At 35.4% G+C, this 25,184-nt stretch overlaps 1 protein-coding gene across 1 annotated transcript in view; it reads right to left on the reverse strand.

Annotated features, from left to right (window-relative positions):
* LOC150100151 (integrin alpha-PS1-like) overlaps positions 1–25,184 on the reverse strand; it is a 573,942-nt gene that overhangs the window by 380,882 nt on the left and 167,876 nt on the right. The window contains exons 11-12 of the mRNA XM_090402382.1: positions 12,756–12,904; positions 2,433–2,537 (exon numbers count right to left, since the gene is read on the reverse strand). Coding sequence (XP_090258508.1) covers positions 2,433–2,537; positions 12,756–12,904 — 254 coding nt within the window. The remainder of the gene's footprint in view (positions 1–2,432; positions 2,538–12,755; positions 12,905–25,184) is intronic.

Raw genomic sequence — 25,184 nt, forward strand, 5'->3', positions numbered from 1 at the left:
ATTATTATGGGCTACTCCAAGGAGTCAGACTTATCGAGGAAGGCCCTAAACACCGTGTACCAACATCTGTGCAGTATTCTTCATACTTTGCTTTGAACTCATTCACAGTCATGGTACCCACAACAGACTCTGGCAAGCTATTCTACTCATTCACCGCTCTCCAAGCAAAAAAACCTAGTTCTAACACCCTTGCTAACTACACTCTTACTCAGTTTCCATTCATGGAAACCAGTTCACCACCACCACCAGATCTGTTCTGAAAAATTTCATCTGAATTAATCTTGTAAAAACCCCTCAGTCATTTTAATGTTTCAATCATATCACCCCTTTTCCACCTATCAGCCAGTTTCTGTAACCCACAAAACTTCAACTTGTTCTCGTAAGCTTCATTCCATAGACCTGCTACCATTTTGGTCATTCGCCTCTGGATCCTCTCTACCTCCTCCCCATCAAGAAGCAACCCTGGCACCCAGATCTGGGTACAGTAGTCGAGATGGAGTGCATTTTTGGAAATTATGGAGACAACTACCGTGTTTGAATAAAAACTTTAGTTTAATATTACTAAAATTTTACAATTCGACGTTTCGACCTTCATGTCAAGGTCATCTTCTGGAGCGTACAAATATACACAAAAAGAAACAAGCTATACTACAATCATACTGGTTCGTTAAAGACACTGACTAACCGCTACCACAATTCTTGGCCTGACTTCTGGTGAAAAAAAAAAAAAATATTATACATCAACGCTAGAGTCCTATTATTTGTGTTGTCTACTATATACATATATTAACATCATTCCAGCCAGTTGGAGTGGAATGGTTTCTAATACTAGCAGATTGGCTAGAGTCCTGACTTATGTTGAATCTTTCATATTAGGTTGGCTGAATGTGTGCCATCCAGATCCTTGGAATTTTCATACCATCTTTATTGTTGATATTTGGGTGGTTTCTCAGGATTTCGCAGGATTCTTTAAATTTTCTTTCGTACCATGTTTTTGTGCGGTGTAAGGAGCAGGTGCTTTTCCAGTTGATTTGGTGTAAGGTGTTAAGTGCATGGTCTGAGAGGCCTGCTTCACCATAATGGTTATATTTAATGTGTTCTTTCTTGCGTATAGGGATTGTCCATCCTGTTTCACCAATGTACGGTAAGTTACAGGTGCAGCGGATGCAATAGACTCCAGGATGTGCTAATGGGAGGAGAGGATCCTTAGAGGAGTTGAATATGGTTTTAAGTTTAGTGGGTGGTTTATGCTGATAGGTTGGTAATTTGCTACATCAGTCTTGGATCCTCCTTTTTGCAATGGAACTATTTTCCTCTCTTTCCATCCCTTCCAAGACTAACCCAGAGCTGAGACAGATTAAACAATATGGTCAAAGGCACCGACAATTCCCTCACCACTTCACGTAAAACTTGAGCTGGTATACCATCCAATCCCATAGTTGTATTCACATTAAGGTTCTGTAATATGCTATGCATCTCCATTTCATTTACCTCAGTTCCCATATAAGTTTTTGGCTTTCTCATTCTTGCAATATCTCCACCTGGATTATATACTCTTGCACAGTGTTCACTTAGTAATTCTATTTCAACTAATTCAGTTACCTCCCTTCCATCAGCATTTATTAAAATCATTTTGCCATATACATTCTTTTTAGCCTGCATTGCTAAATACAGGCTAAAGATAATCCCAAACCTTCTAACCTGTGCCTTGTACTGTTCATGTGCCTGCAGGTCACCTTTTCCTTAAATTTCCTCCACAATTGTTTCTTATTTTGCAGCTCCAGCTTAATGATAATATTCATCCATTTAAGTCCCACTTGATTTACTCCCCTGACTCTAGGTGTACAGTCTGTCATTACCTCCCTCAAACACTCCTTTACCACTTCCTATACATTATCAACATCAAGTCCTTGCAGTTTTACATGCCATGGCACTGATCCAAGAAATCTCCTAAGCTTGTCAAACTTACCAGCCTTGTAATTCCACTATGTGGAATTACAAGGCTGGTAATCATGACAAGCTTTTCTAAATTTAAGGAAAAGCCACCTAACTGAGAAACTCATGAACACAATCAATATAAGATACTTTAATTTTATAGATTTATTTTTAAACATAACCATAATATTTATACAATTAAAAACTGTTTTCCTTCATTTTCAATAAGAAAATTAACATAACAAATTCTGAAAAAAATTAAAAAATAAATAACAAATAATTATTTCGATATTCTTATTAGATGTCTTTTAAAATGAAAATGAATTAAGTTTAATAAGTTTCAGGGTTGTTTCAAAATAAGGAAAACTGTATCATGCAGAAATCTGATCACCAATCTGAATGCACTGCTTGAAGATTTACAACTCTGAGAAATGATGAAAATAATTAATTATTATTCTAAAAATTCATCTCCACAGAATCTAGAGAAAATTACTTACCATACTAGTGATGAACTAGGATCCTCCTTACAAGCTGGTGTGCTAGGGTCTATATTTGTAAGATTACCTTGGACAGAAATAGTGATATCAATGATAGGCCTAGATCTGGAAATGTAATAAATTTAATAACTAATAAGATAATGAAGCTCAACAAAAACGGGGGGGGGCAGCTCTGAATGCAAAACAATAATTCAACAATCACTCTTGAGCATAGATATTATATTCATATTTACTACTAGAATCAATATTAAAAGCAATAGTTATTGTGATGAATAGTTCAGATCACCAAACGGCATTGTGTTACTGACTCTGAGTGGTGCACGGAAAATTATTTTTATACATTTAGTCATCTATATTTAATATAAACCATGTAAATATCTGTTTTATTGTATGCTTTGTCCCAAGAATTGCTGGTATATGTAAAGCTTGGGTGACTGAGCATGATACATAAAAGAAAATAGAAATGGACATATACAGAATCTTTAGGAGGACAAGCAAAACTAAAAGTGATAGAAATACTGTAAATAACAACAGAGGAATTATGCCTACTCAGCTAGGAAGGAAAAGACAGCAATGAATACAATAGACTTGGAGAAGCAACATCAGGAATGATGTTAGATTTGGTGAAAGTCTCAAAGATGTAATTGTGAATGAGATAACAATACCACCACATACTAATGACTGATCAAAAAGTATTGTACTGTGAGATAGACAATGAAAAGAAAATTCCAATAAAATAAAAAGGGACATATGTGAAATTATAAGGTGGATGATTATGAAATGAAAAGTACCATATTCTTTCTGGTTAAAATATATCTAAGACGAGCAATGTATGTTGAACTGTAAAACAGAAGAGAGTCAGGCAAATAAATAAGGTACAAGTGAAATAGATGAACAGCAAAATTAGGCTGGTACTGTGGAAGGAAAAAAGATTAATAAGCTTAAAAGCATATGTATGAAGAGTATAAGGTGCATAGAAGAAAAGTGACAAGAACAGCAAGGGGGAAAAAAAAAAGCACAGTATAAAAGAAGACTGACTAGTCATGCAAAAGCAATTCAAGGAAGTTCTACTTGTAATGCAAAATTATTAAAGGAGGAAAGTGAGTGACATAAGACACTGCTGAATGGTGAAAGAAGCTGAAGAGGATGTAGTGGAATTATTAAATGAGTGCTTTGTCAGTATTTTGTACAAAGTATTTCATATTGATGAGAATGATGCTAAAAACTAAGTGACAAGAAGAGGCAAGAAGTGAATGAATCATGTATATAATGTGTTGAATAGGCTTGATATTAGGATGTCTCAATACTTGCAGTTATGTTTAAGGTAATGAACATATTGACTGGGATTAGAATACAAGATTGGGTTGACAAAAACCAATTTCTTTCCAATTAGCTGATTTGTTGGTTTGGTTTTTATTAGCACAACAAGAGGTTTCCATGTACTAAATCCAAGTTTAAAAATGTAAAATAATGTAACTGTAATGTAAAATCACATTGATGGTACAATATAATGAAAGTTTATGCCGGCCAGCTTTAAACAGCACCCTCCCCCCTATTGTTTTTATCATGAAACATTGGCAAACAGTGAAAAATCAACTACTGGAACAAACTTCAAATCCCCATCAGCAGAATTCAAAATTGCCACTATCAACATAAGAAGAATCAATGGAAAAGCGGAACTAGCAAAATAATTGGAGAAATATAAGAATGACATAAATGTTACAGAAACAGAGAAGACAAAAATGGCTGAGATTCTACTAAATAACATATACAAGATGTCATATTCAGGCAATAATGACTAGGGAAAGGGATCATCAGGACTATCAAATCCCTGATATGCGTTCTCAGGGTGTGTACAGGATATTATGATAGAACTACATGAAAATTTTATATCCTTACTAACTTCCTATGGACAATTTTTCTCCAAATTAACACATTGACTGCCAACCGTGAGATCACTCATAGTTGTTCATCTGTATTAGGATGCCAACTATGAGTTATCTCAAACTGTGCACTGTTGTGAACTACAAGGCAATTCATTTCCAATGCAGGTATTTCAAATTGGGGGAGGGGGGAGAAGGGAAGATTGGCATATGAAATAATTATAATGAAATCGAACTAAATACTTTTTTAGACAAATAAATGAAACTAGTAACAAAACAGATATGTAAAATAATAAATAATTACTAAAATTACAACACTAGAATTGTACTAAAATGATTTCAGCATTATACATATAACTTTATGTGTACACGCTACACATAAAATGATTTCAGCATTACACATATTGAACGTGTATAATGCTGGTTCAAGGTTTCTAGACGCATAGGTGAAGTGGGTGTCCAGTTTATTAGAAGCAAGGGGCATCAACATTGTACTAACATCAACAGGCAGTTGACATAAGTCTGTTATTCTTTTATAGGTGTGAACTGATTTTTCTTCAGGAGCCAATACACAACTCGTGGTGAGATATCTAGATGTATACATTAAAAAAGTATTTATCCATGTGCCAATCATTAAATCATTTTATTCTTGTTTCTTTACTAAAAAAGTTGGTAGATACAGTGACAAAGTGAAAAAAAATAACAGGAATGATATATTATTAAAAAGAAAATACTAACAACATTTTAGCAGTAGTGTCAAGTTGATAACTGGCTGTGCAACAGCAGTGTCACTCAATTTGTCACTGTATCTAATGAGCAAGCCACTCCTTACCCATGTGAGAATAGAATCTTTCAACCAGTAATATAATAACACAAGCTCCAATAACTTCTTTTTACTGAAGAAAAGTTTGTAGTTATAGTGTAAAGTGAAAAATGTATCAACAATTACAGGAAAACCTCACTTAATACAAATTCGATATGCATGATAATCAGTTAGTGTGATTAAGTGAAATTATACTATTTCCCGTTTTAAGCAAGTGTTTAATCAGTTAACGTTTTTTTTTTATGTTACTCGAAATTTTCTGTCACCAATCTGCAGCGAGTGGAAAAGTGGAAGTCATTAAGAGACATGAAAGTGGCACTAGTAATACAATGATTGTGCGAGACCTGGAATACAGTGAGTCTACAGTGTGGACTCTATTAAATAAGAGCAAAGAATACACAGAACAAGGAAAAGTTGCTACTGCTTCTTTAAGCATGCAGATCACCCGAAATAAAAGCCATTTGATGATCGAGATAGAGCATCTTTTATCACTCTGGATTGAGGATTATAACCAAAAAAGAATACCTTTTAGCACAAGGAATATTAAGGCAAAAGCTCTCAATATTTTATCTCACTGAAAGAAACCAAATTTCAAGAGAAATGTGAAAGCTTTCTTTACTGTGAGTTTGGATGTTGTTTTAAAAATCGACTGGACTGAATAACATAATAATAAATGGGAAATCTGCTAGTGCTGATAAAGATTCTCTGGTCAAGTTTCCTGAAGAATTGTGAAGGATAATTCAGGAGGGTGATTATGACGATGGGCACATATTGAACGTCGACAATATTGGTCTCTTTTGGAAGCATATGCCAACAAAAAGTCTTAGCTAAAAGTGAAATATTTTAACCAGAATACAAAGTATCAAAAGATCGTCATACACTTGTATTAGGAGGCAATACAGAAGGCAACTTTTAACTCAAGAATATATTAGTTTATCATGCGCAAAATCCAAGATCTAACATTATTGAAGAAATCAGCACAATTGGAAAAGAACTTGGACTTAATGAACTGGATATTGAAGATGCGAGAAACTTGCTCAATTCCCATTCAGAACAGTTAAGCGAGCATGATCTCCTTCAACTAGAAGAACAACGTGCACATGAAGAAGATAAGGAGCGCAACAAGAAGAGAATGTTACAACAAAGAAGCAAACTGCAAAAAAACTTGAGCTAGTTCAGTTGCTTCAGTTTGATGCTGATCCTGATATGGAATGAAGCTTCAAGTCTACCGAAATCTTTATAAAGCCATCACCAGCTATCGCAAATTGCATGACAAGATGAAAAAGTCAAGCATGATTCAAACGTCTTTACTTAATTTTTTTTGTAACAAAGCAGCTCAAATGTTTAGACATTAAATAAAAATTTAAGCCATTAATTTTTATTAACTTTGATGATTTTATCGTCTAATATAGCATATACCGTATTTTTTTTCTAAATTTACGCTAACTGATGGATGAATTATAATTATTCCTATTGTTTATTGTATTCGCTTAACATGATTTTGCTTAGCGTGCATTAATTGATGGATTAATTAATTGCATTAAGCGAGGTTTCCTGTACATATTTTTGAAGAGAAAATATTAGCAATGCAATTTTATTAATACAGACCAGTATTTTACAATAAACATTTATTGTAAAATACTGGTCTGTATTAATAAAATTGTATTTCTATTATAAAAACGACCAAAAATGTATACTTTAAAATATTAGCAACCTATAGACATGGGCAGAAAATTTATACATTAGGCCAACATGTTAATCTGTCATCTTTCAGGACTCCAATATTGTCAAATCTTATATTTCTGTCTTTGAAGGCAATTCTTACTGTATCAATCTGTAAAAATTTCAATTAACTGTAATTTACATTTGTTTTTTTTAGAGTATTATATACGCTGAGTGTAAATTTGATTCATGAGGAATATGCTTTTGTCATACGATAAGATAATCTAAAAATATATATGTAATCTGTTCACAATTAGTAATGCAGTTGTATGATTAGTATTAAGGGCTGCCATGTGGTTATGCAGTGATGATACAAAAGAAACTTAACTATATCTAAACAGTAACTTGCTTTCCATTACAACATGCAAGCCTGTTGTAATGGAAACCATAATGTCACTAGAGTTTTGCTTAGAATCTAAGTAACAGATATGCATGTTAGTTGTGTTTTTAGAACAGCTGTCACTGGGTAATAAGAATGTCAGCCAGTAAGCAAGAAGGGGACAACTGGAAAGGAAGAAAAACTAATGAGTTAAGTTCTGTAATCTTGGAAAAGTTTATAATATGCAACTTTAACTACTTTCCAAGGAGGAAATGTGAAGTTAATAACTGAAGGCTAATACCTAATACGATGTATGAAACCTTATGTGAGAATGCTAGGTGCTTAATGAAAAGCAAGCAGTATATGTTCCATGGAGCTAGATGGAATCTGCAGCAAAGTTCTTTTTTACTGGAAGTGCATTTGGAACTGCTCAGTTAAATGTATTTTTATTGCTAAAGTAATTATATTGTTCATGCCTACTTCAGCAAAATGAGAGAAAGATGTGTTAATGAAACTTGCTTACTAGAAGAAGAAATACCAAAGTATATTAGTCGCTTTGTCATATTAATCAGTGAGATCTTTACCTTTTATTGTATTCTCAGGAATTTGAGAGATAAGACAGAATGAATGAACATTTAAAACAATAAAATAAAGATGCAAATAAAACAAAAGATAATGACAGGAAGTTCCCACACAGTCAAGAGAAACTACAGAAATTATAGCTGAATGCCACATTGAAGTTTTGTATGGCATTTGGTGTTATTTATCAGAACTGAATTTAATTGTGAGTCAGAGATAGTGCGAGAATTTTTCTTTGAGCTCATATTTAATCAGAATTTATTATTATTATGAGCAACTCCCAGGAATCCTTAGACTCATCAAGGGAAGACCTAAACATCATATCAAGAACTATCCAACATATGCTTTAAACTCATTCACAGTCATGGCACCCACAACAAACTCTGGCAATCTATTCCACTTATTCACTATTCTCCAGGCAAACAACCTAGTTCTAACACCCTTGCTAACTACACTCTTACTCAGTTTCCATGGATGCCCCCCCCTAGTTCTCCCACCAACAGATCTGTTCTGAAAATTTTCATCTGAATTAATCTTGTAAAAACCCCTCAGTAATTTATATGCCATGAAGTACGGCACTCTTTACTCAGCCAGATGGAACAGAACCTACACCCCAGATCTGTGCATAGTCACTAAAGACTCTGAAGACCACCCTCTTCCATCAACTAGAACCATCCTTAACAGATTCCCTAATAGTCAACATCGTCCAACATTAATAGAGATAGGAACATCAATCCCAGCCATCAGCGGAACACCAATCGTTAGATGGGATCTCCGCAGGTCCAACTGGTCTGCATTTCAGAAAAAATCGAGCAAACCATTAGAGCAATTCCACCCACTCCTAACTGCTATCTTAGATTTGTTAAGCTACTCAAATCTGCAGCAAAAGCCTCTATCCCTAGAGGCTACAGAAAACAATATATCCCATGTTGGAGTAGAGAAAGTGAGGAACTCCTAGCCAAATATGAGAAAACTGAAGATCCAGCTATTGCTAAGGAGCTCATATCAACCCTGGATAAAAACAGAAAGGAAAGATGAATCTCAACCATCGATGAACTCGATTTCGTCACATCTAGTCGGAGAAGCTGGTCACTTCTGAGAAAATTAGGTGGAGCAGAGCATGACACACAAAACAACAGAGATAACTCCTGATCAAATGGCTAACCATTTATTGAAAACCTCCAAGATTCATCCCAGCTCTACCAGGAAAATTGCTGTACAAGCTTCATCTTACAAACTGTGAAGACGGAACCTGAGCTTCCTAAACTCGTATACCCAATATCTCGGGAAGAGGTACAAATAGCCTTAAAACTTACCAAGAATGGCAAAGCTGCAGGAGTGGATGGTATACTCCCTGAATTCCTAAAACATCTTGGTCAACATGGCCAAACATAGCTGGCTGCCCTTTTCTCAGAAATCATCATGTCTGGTAAATTACAAAAGCTGTGGCTGGAAGCCAAAATAATTGCCGTGCCCAAACCAGGAAAAGATCCAAATGAAGTGAAAAAAACCTACGGCCTATCTCCTTGCTTTGCACCACCTTTAAGCTATTTGAAAGAATTCTCCTTAAAAGAATTTCACCACTCATCGAAAGAGTACTCCCGACTGAACAAGCTGGCTTCAGGCCAGGAAGAAGTTGCTGTGACCAGGTCCTGGCCCTGACAACTCAAATTGAAGCAGACTTCCAGAAGAAACTTAAATATGGAGCCACTTTCATTGACCTAACATCTGTTTATGACACTGTCTGGATCAGGGACCTCCTCCTAAAACTAAGAAATATTATAAAGTGTAAAAAAACATTACAACTTTTTGAATCTCTTCTCTCCAACAGAAAGATCCAGGTTCATATTGGCAGAAAAAAGAGCAGGCCCAGATTCCTTCACAATGGTCTTCCTCAGGACTCTGTGTTATCCCCTATACTTTTTAACATCTATGTGTATGATCTACCTCATACCAGATCAAGCAAGTATATGTACGCAGATGACCTAGCTATCTTACGTCAATTCACCTCCTTTACCAACCTAGAATCAACCTTGAATACAGACCTGAACATCCTGGAAGAGTACTTCAAGCAGTGGTACTTGAAGCCAAATCCAAAGAAAACAATGTCCTCAGTATTTCACCTGTGCAATGCAGAGGCAAATCAACAACTCAACCTTTCCTTCTGTGGAAAAATGGTAGAAAATAAGCCTCACCCAAAATACCTTGGAGTGAGCATGGGCAGAAGCCTAACCTATAAAAGGCACATCATCAACCTCTCCAATAAAATTAAAACCAGAAATAACATCATTTCAAGGCTTGCTGGAACAACCTGGGGTTTGTGGTGCAAAAGTCCTAAGGTCGTCTGCACTAGCCCTCACATTCTCTGCAGCATAATATTGTGCCCCTGTCTGGGCAAGAAGTACACACACACAAACATTATAGACACCCAGCTGAACTCTACCATGCGCACAATTAGTGGGACAGTGAAGAGTACCCCTCTCTCCTGGCTGCCTGTTCTATCCAACATTGCTCCACTACACATAGGGAGAAGACAAGCCTCGATTAAGGAATTTAATAAAGCAATGAGCAACCCACTCCTACTCCTACACCAGACTCTCATAAACCCACCTAGTCTTCGCCTCAAATCTAGAAAGCCTCTCTGGTCCATGGACGACCTCTCTTCAGCTGCGCTGCCATCAATAACTGACATATGGAGAGAATATTGGTCCAACAATCTCCCAACAAATGGCTTCCTGGTAGAAGATCCCTGTGCTACGCAGCCTGGTTTTGATCTTCCTAGGAAGATTTGGTCATCCATAAACAGGATCAGAACTAGTCAGGGCAGATGTGGCTATCTTCTACATAAATAGGGGCTGTTCTCTTGTGGCTCAGACGATTACTCATATTGTATGACTGCCCAAGGCCCTAATTTCACGGTGGTGGCCTACAAGACATCCACAAGGTGACGGATGAGACCTTGAATTGGCTTTCCAGTCTGGACCTTGACCTGTAGTTGGTACGATGGTGGCGGTGGTTATGGAGGAAACAGAAGATCACGGTCCCGTCTCATCACGAAGACGTTATTCTCATAGTTACTCTCATAGTCCTCATCATAGTATCAGCAGAACTCCTCCTCATGTTAGAAGATAATGATACAGTGTGAAATGGGCTCCTCTAATGGATCAAGTTTTCTCACACAAGACACAACTGCTCTCTACTTAAACCTCGGATACAGCTACTTTTATGTTGTGAAGTGTTGTGAGAACATACAGCCTTGTCATACTTGATGCAGCAGGTCGATAATTATCCCTGGCTTAATTATGACAAGTTACTTTTGCTTTATATTTTTTTTAAAAAAAAAGAAAGACAAGAAAGCAGGTTGTGCCTTTTATGTAATGAACTTTTATATGTTAAGATTTTCATCATTTGTTTCTGGAAATTGTGATTGTACTTTTCACTTACCAGTTTTCATGTAGCCATAAGCATAAATAAATAAAAGTAATTTATATGTCTCAATCATATCACCCCTTTCCCTGGTACCAAGATCTGCATGCAGTAGTCAAGATGGGTCTTATCAAGGCTTGATAAAGAGGAACAATAACCTGCTTGCCTCTGTTCGTCAAAGTATTCTTCAGTAACCAAATGATCTGATGAGCTGCTTTAGCTAATTTGTTATGTGCCCCCTAAACTTTAACTCCCTATCAACTAACACTCCCAAGTCTCTGGCTTCCTCAATTCCCTGGAGTACAGTTCCAATAATGTGGTATACAGCTGGAAATCTTTGCACTCCAAAATGCATCATCTTACATTTTGAAACATTAAACAGATATCTATTCTCCTTTTCTAATCTATCCAAATGATCCTGCAAAATTTTGACATCCTCGGTATTAACTATTGCTCTACTCAACTTTGCACATCAGCAAATAACTGAATAGTTCCTCTTAGATCCTTTCCTATATAGTGAATGAACAAATTAAACAGTAGTGATCCAAGACCAGAACCCTGCAGCATGCCACTAGTCAAGGACCTTGTTTTGAACTCTACTCCTGAATAAACTACTCTCCATCAACCACCCTCCTATCCATCTCACTAACCCTATATCCATCCTCATGTGCTGCAGACTGATCAGAATTCCATGTGATATCCTGTCAAAGGCCTTTATGAAGTCTAGCAGTATCACTGTAAACCCATTACCTTTATCCAATATCACAGTTGTAATCATTGAGTTTATTACCTGTTATATCTAATAAACTGTACTGGATTCCTTGTTAGCATATGTTAGAACATGCACCAACAGGGAATACAATGCATTTCATAATTAATGCACTTTCTTATTCTGCTATTAGTGGTTTTTTAAACCACTAATAGCAGACTTCTGAGTTGCCAATATCAAGTTCATACATACCTAAGAACTGATTGTTGGATTGTTGGAAATTTTATCTTCAAAATGATTTGATATCATGGTTTTGATTACTCACACCCCTAACTGTACAAGGTTGCAGAGCAAATATCTATTTTTTTTTTCTTTAGGTGTTGCATTTAAAGTAAAATTATTGGATATTTTGATTGAAGATCTTCACATCTCAAATAAAATATTTTATACATTTTGAAAGGATAAAAGCTTTTACCTACTCATATCATTAGTTGGCTAAAAATGGATATCTTTAATCAATTTCTACCATTTGCAGCAACATGTGTCAGGCGAGCTGGCTGAGTGGATAGCATGTTCACTTTCCAACCTACAAGTTGTGGGTTTGAATTACATTAGATTACAAATGTCCTTAAGGTAGATAGATGATTGTGCTATATGTTTACCACCTTTTTGTTATTGGAAGTTCATTAAAAAAGAGCTTTTGTCACAAAATCGTAAAATATATCCTATTTATTTCTCAACAGAAGCCATAAAATGTCATTATTTGATAAAAGCAAAAATTGGTAACATGCAAATTAGAACAAAATAATGTGGTACTCATCGTAGATTATAAGCATTATTTTAAGGGAAACAAAGTTTTTACCTTATCACGATTATAGCATCACTACTGTAGGCTCCCACAAGAAGGTCAGGATAAGTGTTGTTATCATAGTCTAATCCTCCAGATAGCGAGTAACCAAAAGAAGAAAGATTACCTTGTACCTCCTGAGGCAAATCCTTGACATGTATTGCCTAAAGAATATTAAGTTTTATTATCAGCGCAGTAGTATAGAAACTTCTATTTTCTTCACAAGAACATGAAACTCATTACAGTTATTGTAAGGAATCAAAAGTTTTAAATTCCTTCTTTTAGTCTATCTCACAAGGACTATATTTTCAGATACACTGAACAACCTCCCTACAACTCATTTTTTAAGGTTTTTGGCTTTTTCTAATCAGCATCTTACTGTTTTAATCTATATGACAAGTTTCAAAAGAAGGGGAAAAAGAGAAATACAGGCAATGGGTTCAAGTCTGTTTGGTGTGAAGTAAGGGTTAAACAGGAGACAAAATTACATAGCTGCATGCTGCTACAGGCCAAGATAATCTGAAGAAGATTGTAAAATGCAAAGACAGATAAATTTTATAAATTTTATGAATACAAGTACAACTGTCATCATGAATGATTCAATTAAGGAGATACAGATTGGAAGCAGGGAAAGGGAAAGAAAGCATGTAAGGCCAAGGGATGACTACATTAAGCAACATGCTATGGGACTTGTGATGCAAGAATACTGGATTTAGTAACAGCATTAGAGAATCTATTTATGAAGTAGCTGTTTTTGCTTCCAATTAGAGAGAGAGAGAGAGATCATACAGTAACTTGGGAGAGGTTGCAAATCATGTGAAAGCTATGAATAAAAAAGGATATATGTGGAACTTTATATAAGGCAGATGATTACAGTAGACAGAGAAGGTAGTCTGAAGTAGTGCCTTGGCATAAAAAAAAAAAAAAGCTGCATGGTAACAGCAGCGCATGGGAATTGGTCAAAGAATGTCTGAAGGGAGCTGTACATGACTACATTCCTAGAGTTCAAATAAATTGCATTAGTTATAAAGAGGAATAAGTCATTGAAGCAAGAGCTTCCTAAAAAATAAAAATGTTATGAATCCCGTACTGGGAGTAAGGTAATAACTAGGTCCACCAGCAATGTAAAAAGCAGGCTAGGAGAATGACAGTCATGACAAGAAAGACAAAATCAGCCTATGTTAAGAAGTAAGACTTACAAGAAAATAACCTTAGAGAATACAAAAGGCTATTTGCATTTCCTATTCTGAATGCAGCTATTCAGAACTTCTTGATTTTCTCTAGTCCAATTTTCTGACAGTGGGGTCACCTTCATTGGAGACTGAAGGTTCACAGCTCCAAGTGGATCTGGTCTTCTAGCTGCACAGATCAAACATGTAAAGATGCTGAGCCATTTGCTATAACCAATGATCTTAAACAAATTGTTCACACCTACAGAAATACCAGACAACCCTAACTCTGCAAACAATCTAGATATCTTCTTCACTATAACCTTTAAGTATATTGTGGATATTGTTAATACTCTGGTCAATTCAGACCACACTATGTTGATATCTTCTCCCAAGGAAGAACACTCATACAGCCACTATCATGGCTGGCATTATAAGAATGATAAGTGCATTCTAAGAACTGTCCTAAGGATATACAGGAGAAAAACTGGGGGGATACAACAACTGATTTCTTCTCCCAAGGAAGAACACTCATACAGCCACTATCATGGCTGGCATTATAAGAATGATAAGTGCATTCTAAGAACTGTCCTAAGGATATACAGGAGAAAAACTGGGGGGATACAACAACTGATTTTGAAGTTTCCATCTTTCTTTTATGCTTATAACAAAATCCAAAATAACAGAGCCCAAAACTGCAACAAACTATCAACATATCCAAACTGGATTTCAAAAGGACTAAAAGCAGGAAACTTGTATCATGTCAAAATGGTAGCCAGCCATGCTTTTTCTTGCCAAAGCTACTGGCCATTACTTTTGTGTACTCTACTCCAACCTCTTTCACATTCAGATGGTTCTGTTGCATCTACCCACAGAAAAAAAGCCAATTTTTGTATTATTACTCTTTTCCTTTAATTTACCAAGATAAAAAATCTGGTAAATGTCTGCTTACCAATAAAACACACATTTCAATGTCCCCTTTAATTTTTTTTTTTTTTATTGTACTTCCTAAAGAGTATAATCAAATCAATAATTCTTCTTTTTTGCCCATCCACAGCACTAAGATACTGTCGTAATTTTATGGTAATTCCATCCATGTGAGGTTATTACCATAAAATTAAGATAGTGTCAGACTTTAGAGATCAGCAGAATATTGTCGAAACCAGTCAAAAAAATTCTCCTGTCTCCCGATGGCATTTGTGCAGTTGTTCTAAAGGTGTGTGTGTGCGCACACACACACATGAGCGAGTGCATGTGTGTGTGCTTGCTCCACAATTGACTCCTATATATCCTTTTTTATAATCTCATATTCATCAATATCTGTCCTGCAAACTGGAAATTAGTTCAAATTCAATCCATTCTTAAGAAAGGATGTTTATCATGTGATTACCATCCAATTTCATTCACTTCAGTTCTTTCTAAAGTAATAGAGAAACATGTTAAGACACTTCTATATCTTGAAGCCTCTCAACTAATAAATGACAGCCAGTGTGACTTCTGTCACTGTCGATCAACAGGCAGTTGATATTCGTTTTTATGCTACCAACTTTCGGAAAATGCTATGAAATGTTTAGAGAAGTCAAGTGGTCACTCTTAATATCTGTGACTGGGTTTAGCACAAAATCCTGTTAAGTAAGTTCCTTCCATTATATGTTCTGACTTCTACAAATGGCTTACCAGCTTTCAGTCCAGATGCATAATATGTTTGACAGTAGATCATGTGATGAAGTTCCTCAGACTTTCTCATTACATGTGAGAAAGTATAAGGGTCCTTTCCACTAATGTTGGTGTTCTAAAAGGCTCCATTCTTTCACCTACTATCTTCCTTTCTATATATCATGACCTTTTGCAGATGAGTTAAAATTCAATATGTTGATAACAGCACACTACTATATTCTGTAATAAATTTAGTTTAATCCTTTATCCATGTGTGAGCAAACAAAGTTTGCACCTGAAAGTATCTTCAGGACTGGGGTAAGGTGGTACAACATCAGGCAACTCGTTGAAAAGGTGGAGCAAGCTCACAACACTCCTATCTCAGTATCTCCCATAATGCAAAACACATCTCCTTGTGGATATGTATAATGTTATGCATTAAGGGGAGGGCCACTACCCAGACTAGTTTCGACCTTTATTGAGGTCTCTTCAGTAGGAGCCAGGCCCGGCAGAAGCATTAGCAAAGTCATCTCTACCTATAGGAGTTGCCAAACGGTGTGCCACCTTTTTATTAAATTACTCTGGATTTAGAGAAAGATGTTGAAAGCTAATTTTTGACTTGGTTAGACTATAATAAATTTAGTTTAATCCTTTATCCAAGTGTGAGCAAACAAAGTTTGCGCTTGAAAGTATCTTCAGGACTGGAGTAAGGTGGTACAACACCTTACCCCAAGCTCACACTTGGATAAAGGATTAAACTAAATTTATTCTAGTCTAACCAAGTGAAAAATAAACTTTCAACTACTACATTCTGCTTTTGCATTTGACAAACTTTGCACCAGCCAAATTATCCAAAAACTTCCAAAATCAACTTCTACAATCCTAAACTCTGATATCCAAAGCATTTTTCAATTGGATGCTGATAACTATTAATTTCAATGCCCATAAAACTCAATCCTGCTTTATTTCTTGAAAAAAACAAGCAAACGTTTTTCTATTTTGGAGAACATGCAGGTCTCTAGACAAAATGAGATTTATATTTTCTTGGGATTACTCTAACATCCAATTACTCTTGTTACAAGTATTGCCTCTACAGAAGAGAACAATTAGGTTGATTAATGACATGTCTCACTAATTCACTCCTCTCTCTCTCTCTCTCTATTGCATGTGCATGCACAAACACACACACACATTCAGTTTATGTGGTTAGCATTTTCTACAAATGTTTCCACATCCCAATGCAGAACTGGCATCAGCAATTCCCACTTTCCTCTAAATCTGTTAAAACACACACAGTAGTTATCCGGCACCTCCTCACAGCTCTGAACTCCAAATTGACAGAGCAAATTTTTCTTTATCTTCAGTCATTCCTTAAATGTCTTTTTGGAACACTCTTCTCACTTACTTCCTAAAGAGTACAATCAAATCAAATCAAATGCTTCTTCTTTCTCATCAACTTTTTGCCCATCCACAGCAATAAGGTACTACAGGCTGAATAACCTCACATGATGGGATTACCATAAAATTAGGAAAGTCAGACTTTAGAAATAGCTGAGTTTTTAGCGATCACTTAATATAACATTTATTTCAGGCCAACCATTAACTATAGGGATGCTGAGATGGAACTAGACCTAACATATAGTGAACCACAGCATAGGTAAGTTTTCTGTAATGATAAAGTATCAAGGATGGTATACAGCTACCCAGTGGAGTAAAATTGCAAGTGAGCATTGCATACATTGCATATTTAATTGTGTATTTTTATCAAGGACCATATGTTTCTATAATAATCTACACTCTAGCAAATAATGCCATACTGGAGGAGGAATTAATCCAAAATTAGTATAGACATCTCAGTAATTCTGTGGCAACTAATTTTGAACATACAATTGACTGACTAGAAAACTACCTGTATCACAGACAAGGTCTGTTATAGTGAATTTCTTTTAACATTTTTTTTATAATAGTGTTTGCTATAGTGAGAGCTGACCTTATTTGATAAGAAGGTAACTGGAAATTCCACTGCAGTTTGTTGAAGTGGATTTCCCACTCTAGCAGATTGTCCAAAATACGTTTCATGGCTTACACAACAAAAATTATATAGAATTTATTCAAAAACTCCAATATATTTCATCCAATGTTATGTGGGCATCGTTAGAGAGATAGACCATCGTTAACTATATTCAAAAGATGAAACATAAATCATGAGTATATTAGCTTGTGTCTCGGCTTCAGCTGAAGTATATGATATTAACACTATTAGAGTTCAAAGGAACAATTGTAGTAAGTTGCGCAGATTTAAAAAAAAAAAAAAACTGTATAAACAGTTAATAGTGATCATTAGCAATAATTTCCCCAAACTTTGATATTGTCATACAGTATGATCGGTTCAGGCTCAGACAATTTCTTAACATTTCCCATGTTTCCAGGAACCAGACAAAACTTCTTCACCCTAGCAAGTTCAAATTCGATTGTCTTTTCCTTGAAACATGTGAAATGCTAAGAAATAGTCTGACCTAAACCAATCAGACTGTATGCCAATATCCAAGTTTGGGAAGAGATCACTATTAACTGTTCATAAGTTTTTTTTTTTTAATTAATAATTTTTTTAAATATTTATTTTTAATCTATGCAACTTACTACAATTTTTCCTTTGAACTCTAATAGTGTAATATCATATACTTCAGTTGCAACCAAGACATGAGCTAATATATGCATGATTTATGACCCATTATTTTGATTCATCTGTTGAATGTAGTTAACAGTATCTTCCTAATGATATCTATGTAATGTTGGATGAAATATATTGGAGTTTTTGAATAAACAACTGCTCCAAAATTATGGAGCAGGTGGTATAACATGCATAATTTACTATAATAACAATTGTCCAAAGTAGCAACTACCATAACTGGTAAATTGGTGATCCGTTTCACTAAGTACTGCTGTGACATCAATATCATATGAGAATGTACATGTAGACATTTTGCCTCAATTATTGAGTAACCAGATTCCATTTTTATTCCTGCATTCACTGCATGAATGGAGTGAAGGAATTCTGATAGAAGGTAGTTTTTCTTTAGCACATCTTTTCCTTTACATTTTTCGCATAATTTCTGTATCATAAGACATATTTCAGTGATTACACCACATTTTTTAATTATTCAGTTATACAATATACTGAAATAATAGTTTCCGACAAGTTTCGTAAATCGTAGGATTTACAACTTCAGGGGTAAATAGTACAACTTAAAGTTTAAACAAGAAAAATTAATAAATACAAATCATTTATTAATTTACAGCTATTCATAAACTCAAATAACAAAATGCAGATATAAAACGTTATTGACGTTGAACAATACTGGATGATGTCACGTGTTCTTGTTCTCGTTCATACAGTCTGAGCTCAGATTGAGGTAGATTTTTTATTAGAGCTGACCACATTTGATGGAGAATTAAACCTTGATTTTTATTGCATTGGGTTGGGTTTTTCAGCATATCAGCTTCTTTAAATTTTCTCATGTAGCAGTTGTTTTCTATGTATGACATCGTAGTTTTTTGCAAGAGTACATCGTGTTCAATGGAAGTGGTATGGAAAGCAAGACACATTTTTTGTTCTCTTTTGTATTGTACATCTTTTTGGTGTTCAGCCATGCGTATTTCTCTAGATCTTCCTGTCTGTCCTACGTAGCAAATCCCGCAAGAGCAATGGATTTTGTAGACTCCTGGTTTTTTAAGAGGATGATGAGGTAGTTTTGGTGGATGTAGGAATCTTAAGATTTTTTCCATAGGAAGGAAGGCTACTTTTACGTTGTGTTTGTTCATTAATTTGGCTAGCTTATCTGTAACATTTTTGATATAAGGAAGCGAGATGGCGTTTTTGTAATCCTGTTTTATTGTGTTGTTAATTGGTGGCATTTTAAAGATTCTCTTGATGGTTTTTGTTTTATACCTATTCTGTTGGAGGATTTTTGTGTTAAGTATTTTAGCTCTTCATTACATCTTTCTTGTGTGCTCGAGATATTGTATGCTCTGTCTCAAAGAGTTTTAATTAAGCTTATTTTTTGTGAAGGATGATGGTGTGAGGCTGCATTTAGAAATCTTCCTGTGTTGGTCGGCTTCCTATATACTGAGAAGGAGAGTTTATTTTCTTCATTAACTTCTAATAGAATATCTAGAAAAGGAAGTTTTCTATTTTCTTCTTGTTCTAAAGTGAATTTTATGGTGTTATGCAAATTCTTGAGATAATCTTTAAAATTGATAAATTCATCTGTTGTTCCAATCCATATGATGAAAATATCGTCTATATAGCATAGCCATATGTTTGGTTTTTTATAGTAATTCTTTAGAGCATTATTTTCAAATTTTTCATTAAATAGGTTTACTAATACCGGTGATAATGACGAACCCATGGCCAGTCCTTCTTTTTGTTCCCAGATTCTGAGTGTTTTGACAGGTGAAAAAAGTATTGTTTATACAATGTTTAAAAAGATCTGAGATGTTCGGAGGGAAGAGGTCTTCTAAGAGATTCAAAATTTCTTGTCTCGGGACGTTTGTAAATAAGCTGATAATGTCTAGACTTGCTAAGATGTCTGATGGACCAATATGTATATCTCTCACTTTTTCTATGAAATATGTACTATTTTATATGAAGGAAGATGTTTTTCCTATATGATGTGAGATCATGTTGGTGAGGCATTTCGCCAAGTTGGAAGTCGGTGAATCTCTTCCATCTACTATTGGTTTTAAAGGTATATCTGTCTTATGGATCTTTGGAACACCATAGATTCTATGTATCAAAGGATGTTTTGATTGTAAGTATTTATTAAGATCTTCCGGCCAGAGAGGCATGTTTTTTATGAGATCATTCGTTTTTTTTGTGTGTATGCCAAGTCGGGACTCTGTCTAAGGGTTTGTAGGTGTTTGTATCCTCCAGGAGACTTTTCATTTTATTATCATATTCTGTAGCATTTAACACAACAGTTGCATTGCCTTTATCCACTTTTATTATGACAATATTTTTGTCATCCTTTAATTTTAAAGAAAAATTAAAGGATGACAAAACTAGAGGATGCATAAAACTAGCTAAACAAAAGTCATAAGAGGACTTTGGCAAGAACATGGAAAATAAATATCAAGAAGGTGGTAGGGTATTCTGGAGGTTGTTAAAGAAACTCAGAAATGGAGGAAAGAGCATTGTAAAAGGAATTAGAAATAATAAAGGTGATATGAAAAACAGGAGAAAAAGATATCCTTGAAGTATAGAGTAATTACTTCGAAAAATTGCTAAATGAAACAAGCAGTGATGACAGCACAGTGGTAAAAAAATACTGACCAGACATGCAGTCAGGAATACATATCCAAGCTTGAAGTAGAAAAAGCCATCAAAGGCCTGAAATGTGGAAAGGCAGCAGGAGTAGATGATATTCGACCAGAAATGCTCAAGTATGAAGGTATAAAAGTCTTACAGTGGCTGCACTGCATAGTTCAGAATGCCTGGATAGAGGGACGAATTCCCAATGATTGGAGCAGAGCTCTCATAGTACCCATATATAAAAAGGAAAATAAAACTGAATGTGAGAATTACAGAAGTATATCCCTACTGAGTGTTCCTGGTAAGATATATGCAAGTATACTTGAGAAACGGTTGAGAAGAATTGTGGAAGAAAAGCTTGGTAAAGAACAAGCTGGATTCAGGCCAAATAGAGGCTGTCAGGATCAGATCTTCACTTTATGACAAATAGTTGAGAAATCATGGGAATATAACAAAGATCTGTATTTAAGTTTTGTCGATTTGGAAAAGGCATATGACAAGGTGCCAAGAGAGAAGCTATTCAATACGCTACAGTTATATGGTATCAATGGGACATTATATCAAGCAATACTTAGTCTTTATTTGAGTTGTAGGTCAACAGTTAGAACTGAAGGAAGTACAGGAAGATGGTTTAATGTTAAATCTGGTGTGAGACAAGGATGTACATTATCCCGTCTGTTATTCATTATCTATATGGATGGATCACATTATGAAGGAAAGTGGTATTAAACATGATATCAAAATTGGAGATGTTAATGTCAGCTCTTTGCTTTATGCGGACGATGTTATACTACTAAATAAATCTGCTACACGTTTGTAAGATTCCCTGACTAAATTGAATAACTGTTGTAATAGATATGGTATGATGGTCAGCAATAAAAAGACAAAGACAATGAAAATAGGCAGAAATATTGAAAATATCAGCTGCATTGTGAATGGAAAACCTATAGAACAAGTAAAACATTTCAGCTACTTAGGCACGATTTTTAGTGAAGATGGTAAATTAAATATGGAAATAGACAACAGAATCAACAAAGCTGGTATGGTAGGAAGTCAATTGAATAAATTCATATGGAATAAGAGAGAAATTAGTCAGAAAACTAATTTACTGTATATTATCGCGTATAATGCGATCCACGTATAATGCGAACTAGAAATTTTGTTTGAAAACAAGCCCTAAAATGCCATGTCCACGTATAATGCGATCTGTTAATCTTGTTCCATAACATTATAAATAATACAATATGAATTAACGAAAGAAATATTTATTTTAAAACAAAATGTCAAAATACAAGACGAATTAACGAAAGAAATATTTATTTTAAAACAAATGTCAAAATCCTTTAAATTCTTCTTCATCTTTTGAGTAGTCAAACATTTCATTTATAAATTCATCTGTAGGGATTGCGTCATCAGTGTAGCAGTTGTCGTCATCGTCTTCATGCTCGCCAATTTGTTGTGCATCATCCTCGCTTTCGTATATGATGACATCTTCGGATCCAGCCATTGAATTACTTATTCCACATTTAAGAAATTAGCATTGAATCATTTCAGATGGTATCGAATCCCATGCTTCTTTAACCCAGCTGGTGACAAGGGTGATCTCAGACTTCTGAAAATTCCCAACCTTTGTCATCTTCACCAAACCAGATGACATCCATTCTCTCCATTTTTCACATAAGTGATCTTTAAATGGCTTATTCAAGCTGACATCAAGCGGCTGGAAAATGGAATTTAGTTAGACCACCCAGTATGATTGCTAGGTCAGTATGTAGCTCACGTGCTTTCCTCTGTTAAATGCGTCTGGAACATATCCCAGACTAGCATGCTTTGTTGACGTAACAAGCTACCTGGACATATGTTCCATACTTGATCCAGCCACAACTGTACACCGTCTTCATCCATCCAACCTTTCTGATTGGTGCAAACAATTACACCTGGTGGAAATTTCATATGCTTCGGAATTTCCTTCCTTTTAAATATCACTGTTGGCTTTAATTTGGTTCCATCTGCCATGCATGCTGGAACAACGGTAAAATGTGTTTTTTCATGTCCCGTTGTTTTTATGAACACACCTTTTTCACCAACTGAGTTTACTGTTCGATTCCCAGGCATATCAAAGTACATGGCCGTCTCATCCATATTGCCAATTTGAGAAAGTTCATATCCATGACACTTCCGTAATTTTATGATAAATTTATGGAAGGACTGCACTTTTTCTTCAAGCTGCTTTGGTAACTTATGCACAATTTTTGTTCGGTGTTGTAATGTTAATGCTTTGTGTTCCATAAATCTGTTACACCACCCTGGCGAAGCAAGAAAAGATGAAATACCTATTATGTCCTTGAATTTACCATTCTTGAGTTGTAGAGCTCGAAAATGAATTGCATTTCTTGTTACTATAATGCCATCTTGTCGTTGCGTCAAAATCCATTCATTTAGCTCTTCTTCGAGTTCTGGAAAGGATGCTACATCTCCACGACGGGCACGTTTCGTTTTGGGGATTTTTTCAAGACTGTCTTTTTGCTTACGCCAAAGTCTAATATTACTCTCTGCTACACCAAATTCTCTCATAGTAACACTGTTATTATGTTCTTCTGCAAACTGCACGACACGCAATTTAAATCCTGCTTCAAAAGATGAACGTTTACGTTTCTGTTGGCTCATTTTCAGGCTAGGTTTGTTTAACGAATAATATTTAAAATGAACTGTGGTTAAACCGATATACCTAACTGTGCTCTATCTATCTCACTGTGCTCTATCATTCGGCGATGGAGAGCACATGCGCAGATACGATGCACGCTCGGTCGCCAAATGCGAGTGGGTCAAGTAGATTTGGTTGCATAGGCATTAAGTAGTATATTGTGTGTGCAAGTCTAATAAGATGTTATATTTTTTAGGATCTGCATGTAATGCGAACCCTTAACTTTAAGTAGTATTTTTTACCATAAATTTTTCGCATTATACGCAATAATATACGGTAGCTGTATACAAGACAGTGTTCAAACCTGTTTTAACTTATGGATCTGAGAGCTGGGTCAGAAGTAAAACACTTGACCAAAGACTAGAGACTGCATATATGAGAGTCCTGAACAGATAACATAATGGCAACATCATATGAAAAATGAGGATATTAGGAAAGAACTTTACATTGTCAGCATCAAGGAATGAGTTAGCAGAGCTAATCTCATGTGATATGGTCACTTAAACAGAATGAGTGAGGAAAGATTAGCAAAACAAATGTTCTCTGCCAAGGTTGGCAGGAAAACAACCTAGAAGACCGAGATGTAGGTGGATTGATACGGTACAAAGTGCCTTAGACGATAGAAATATAAAATCTAATAATGTTGAAGTCTTGACAAGTAACAGACTGATTTGGAGAAAAATTGTAGATAGGAAGTTAGTAATGATGTAAATTTTTCATGCAGTACTATCATAAAAACATAAACTTTACATTGTCAGCATCAAGGAATGAGTTAGCAGAGCTAATCTCATGTGATATGGTCACTTAAACAGAATGAGTGAGGAAAGATTAGCAAAACAAATGTTCTCTGCCAAGGTTGGCAGGAAAACAACCTAGAAGACCAAGATGTAGGTGGATTGATACGGTACAAAGTGCCTTAGACGATAGAAATATAAAATCTAATAATGTTGAAGTCTTGACAAGTAACAGACTGATTTGGAGAAAAATTGTAGATAGGAAGTTAGTAATGATGTAAATTTTTCATGCAGTACTATCATATCCTGTACACCCCTTGAGGGTACATGGCAGGAATTTGATGATGAATTCTCTCAGTCCACTATTGGGCTTCTGATCCATACTTTGTAAAATGCTGTCTTAGAAGACCAACTACTCTAGCAAACTGCTCTCTCCTGCCCACAAAATTATCTTATACATCGATGACAATGTGTGTCTATGATTTTCATACATCTGCAAGATTAATGAATGACATTAACATGCCATTCATTATCCTTGCCTTTCTCCTCAGTTCTCTATTATCATATTTTGGTAAGACAATGTCTGACAACACTCTCAAATTCTGTGCTACTTCATTCATACCTCCTTGAAAATCATTCATTCCCAACCAACATACTCAATTCTTCTGCACTTGTTCTCATCTCCAGTCTCAGTCACTCTTCTGCTTACTGTCCTTCCATCAAATACACTTGCTCTGTTTGAATATCTTCCACCACAAATCCTTCCTGTCCTACAACACCATTATTATTATTATTATTATTAGACGGGGAAATTCCATGAAGTCTGTAAACTCATCAAGATAGGTCCTAAACATTATGCTAAGTATACTA

The sequence above is a fragment of the Typopeltis vanoorti genome, chromosome 13 (assembly GCF_054136105.1).
Source record: "Typopeltis vanoorti isolate ZY-2024b chromosome 13, IOZ_Tvanoo_1.0, whole genome shotgun sequence".
NCBI lineage: Eukaryota > Metazoa > Arthropoda > Arachnida > Uropygi > Thelyphonidae > Typopeltis > Typopeltis vanoorti.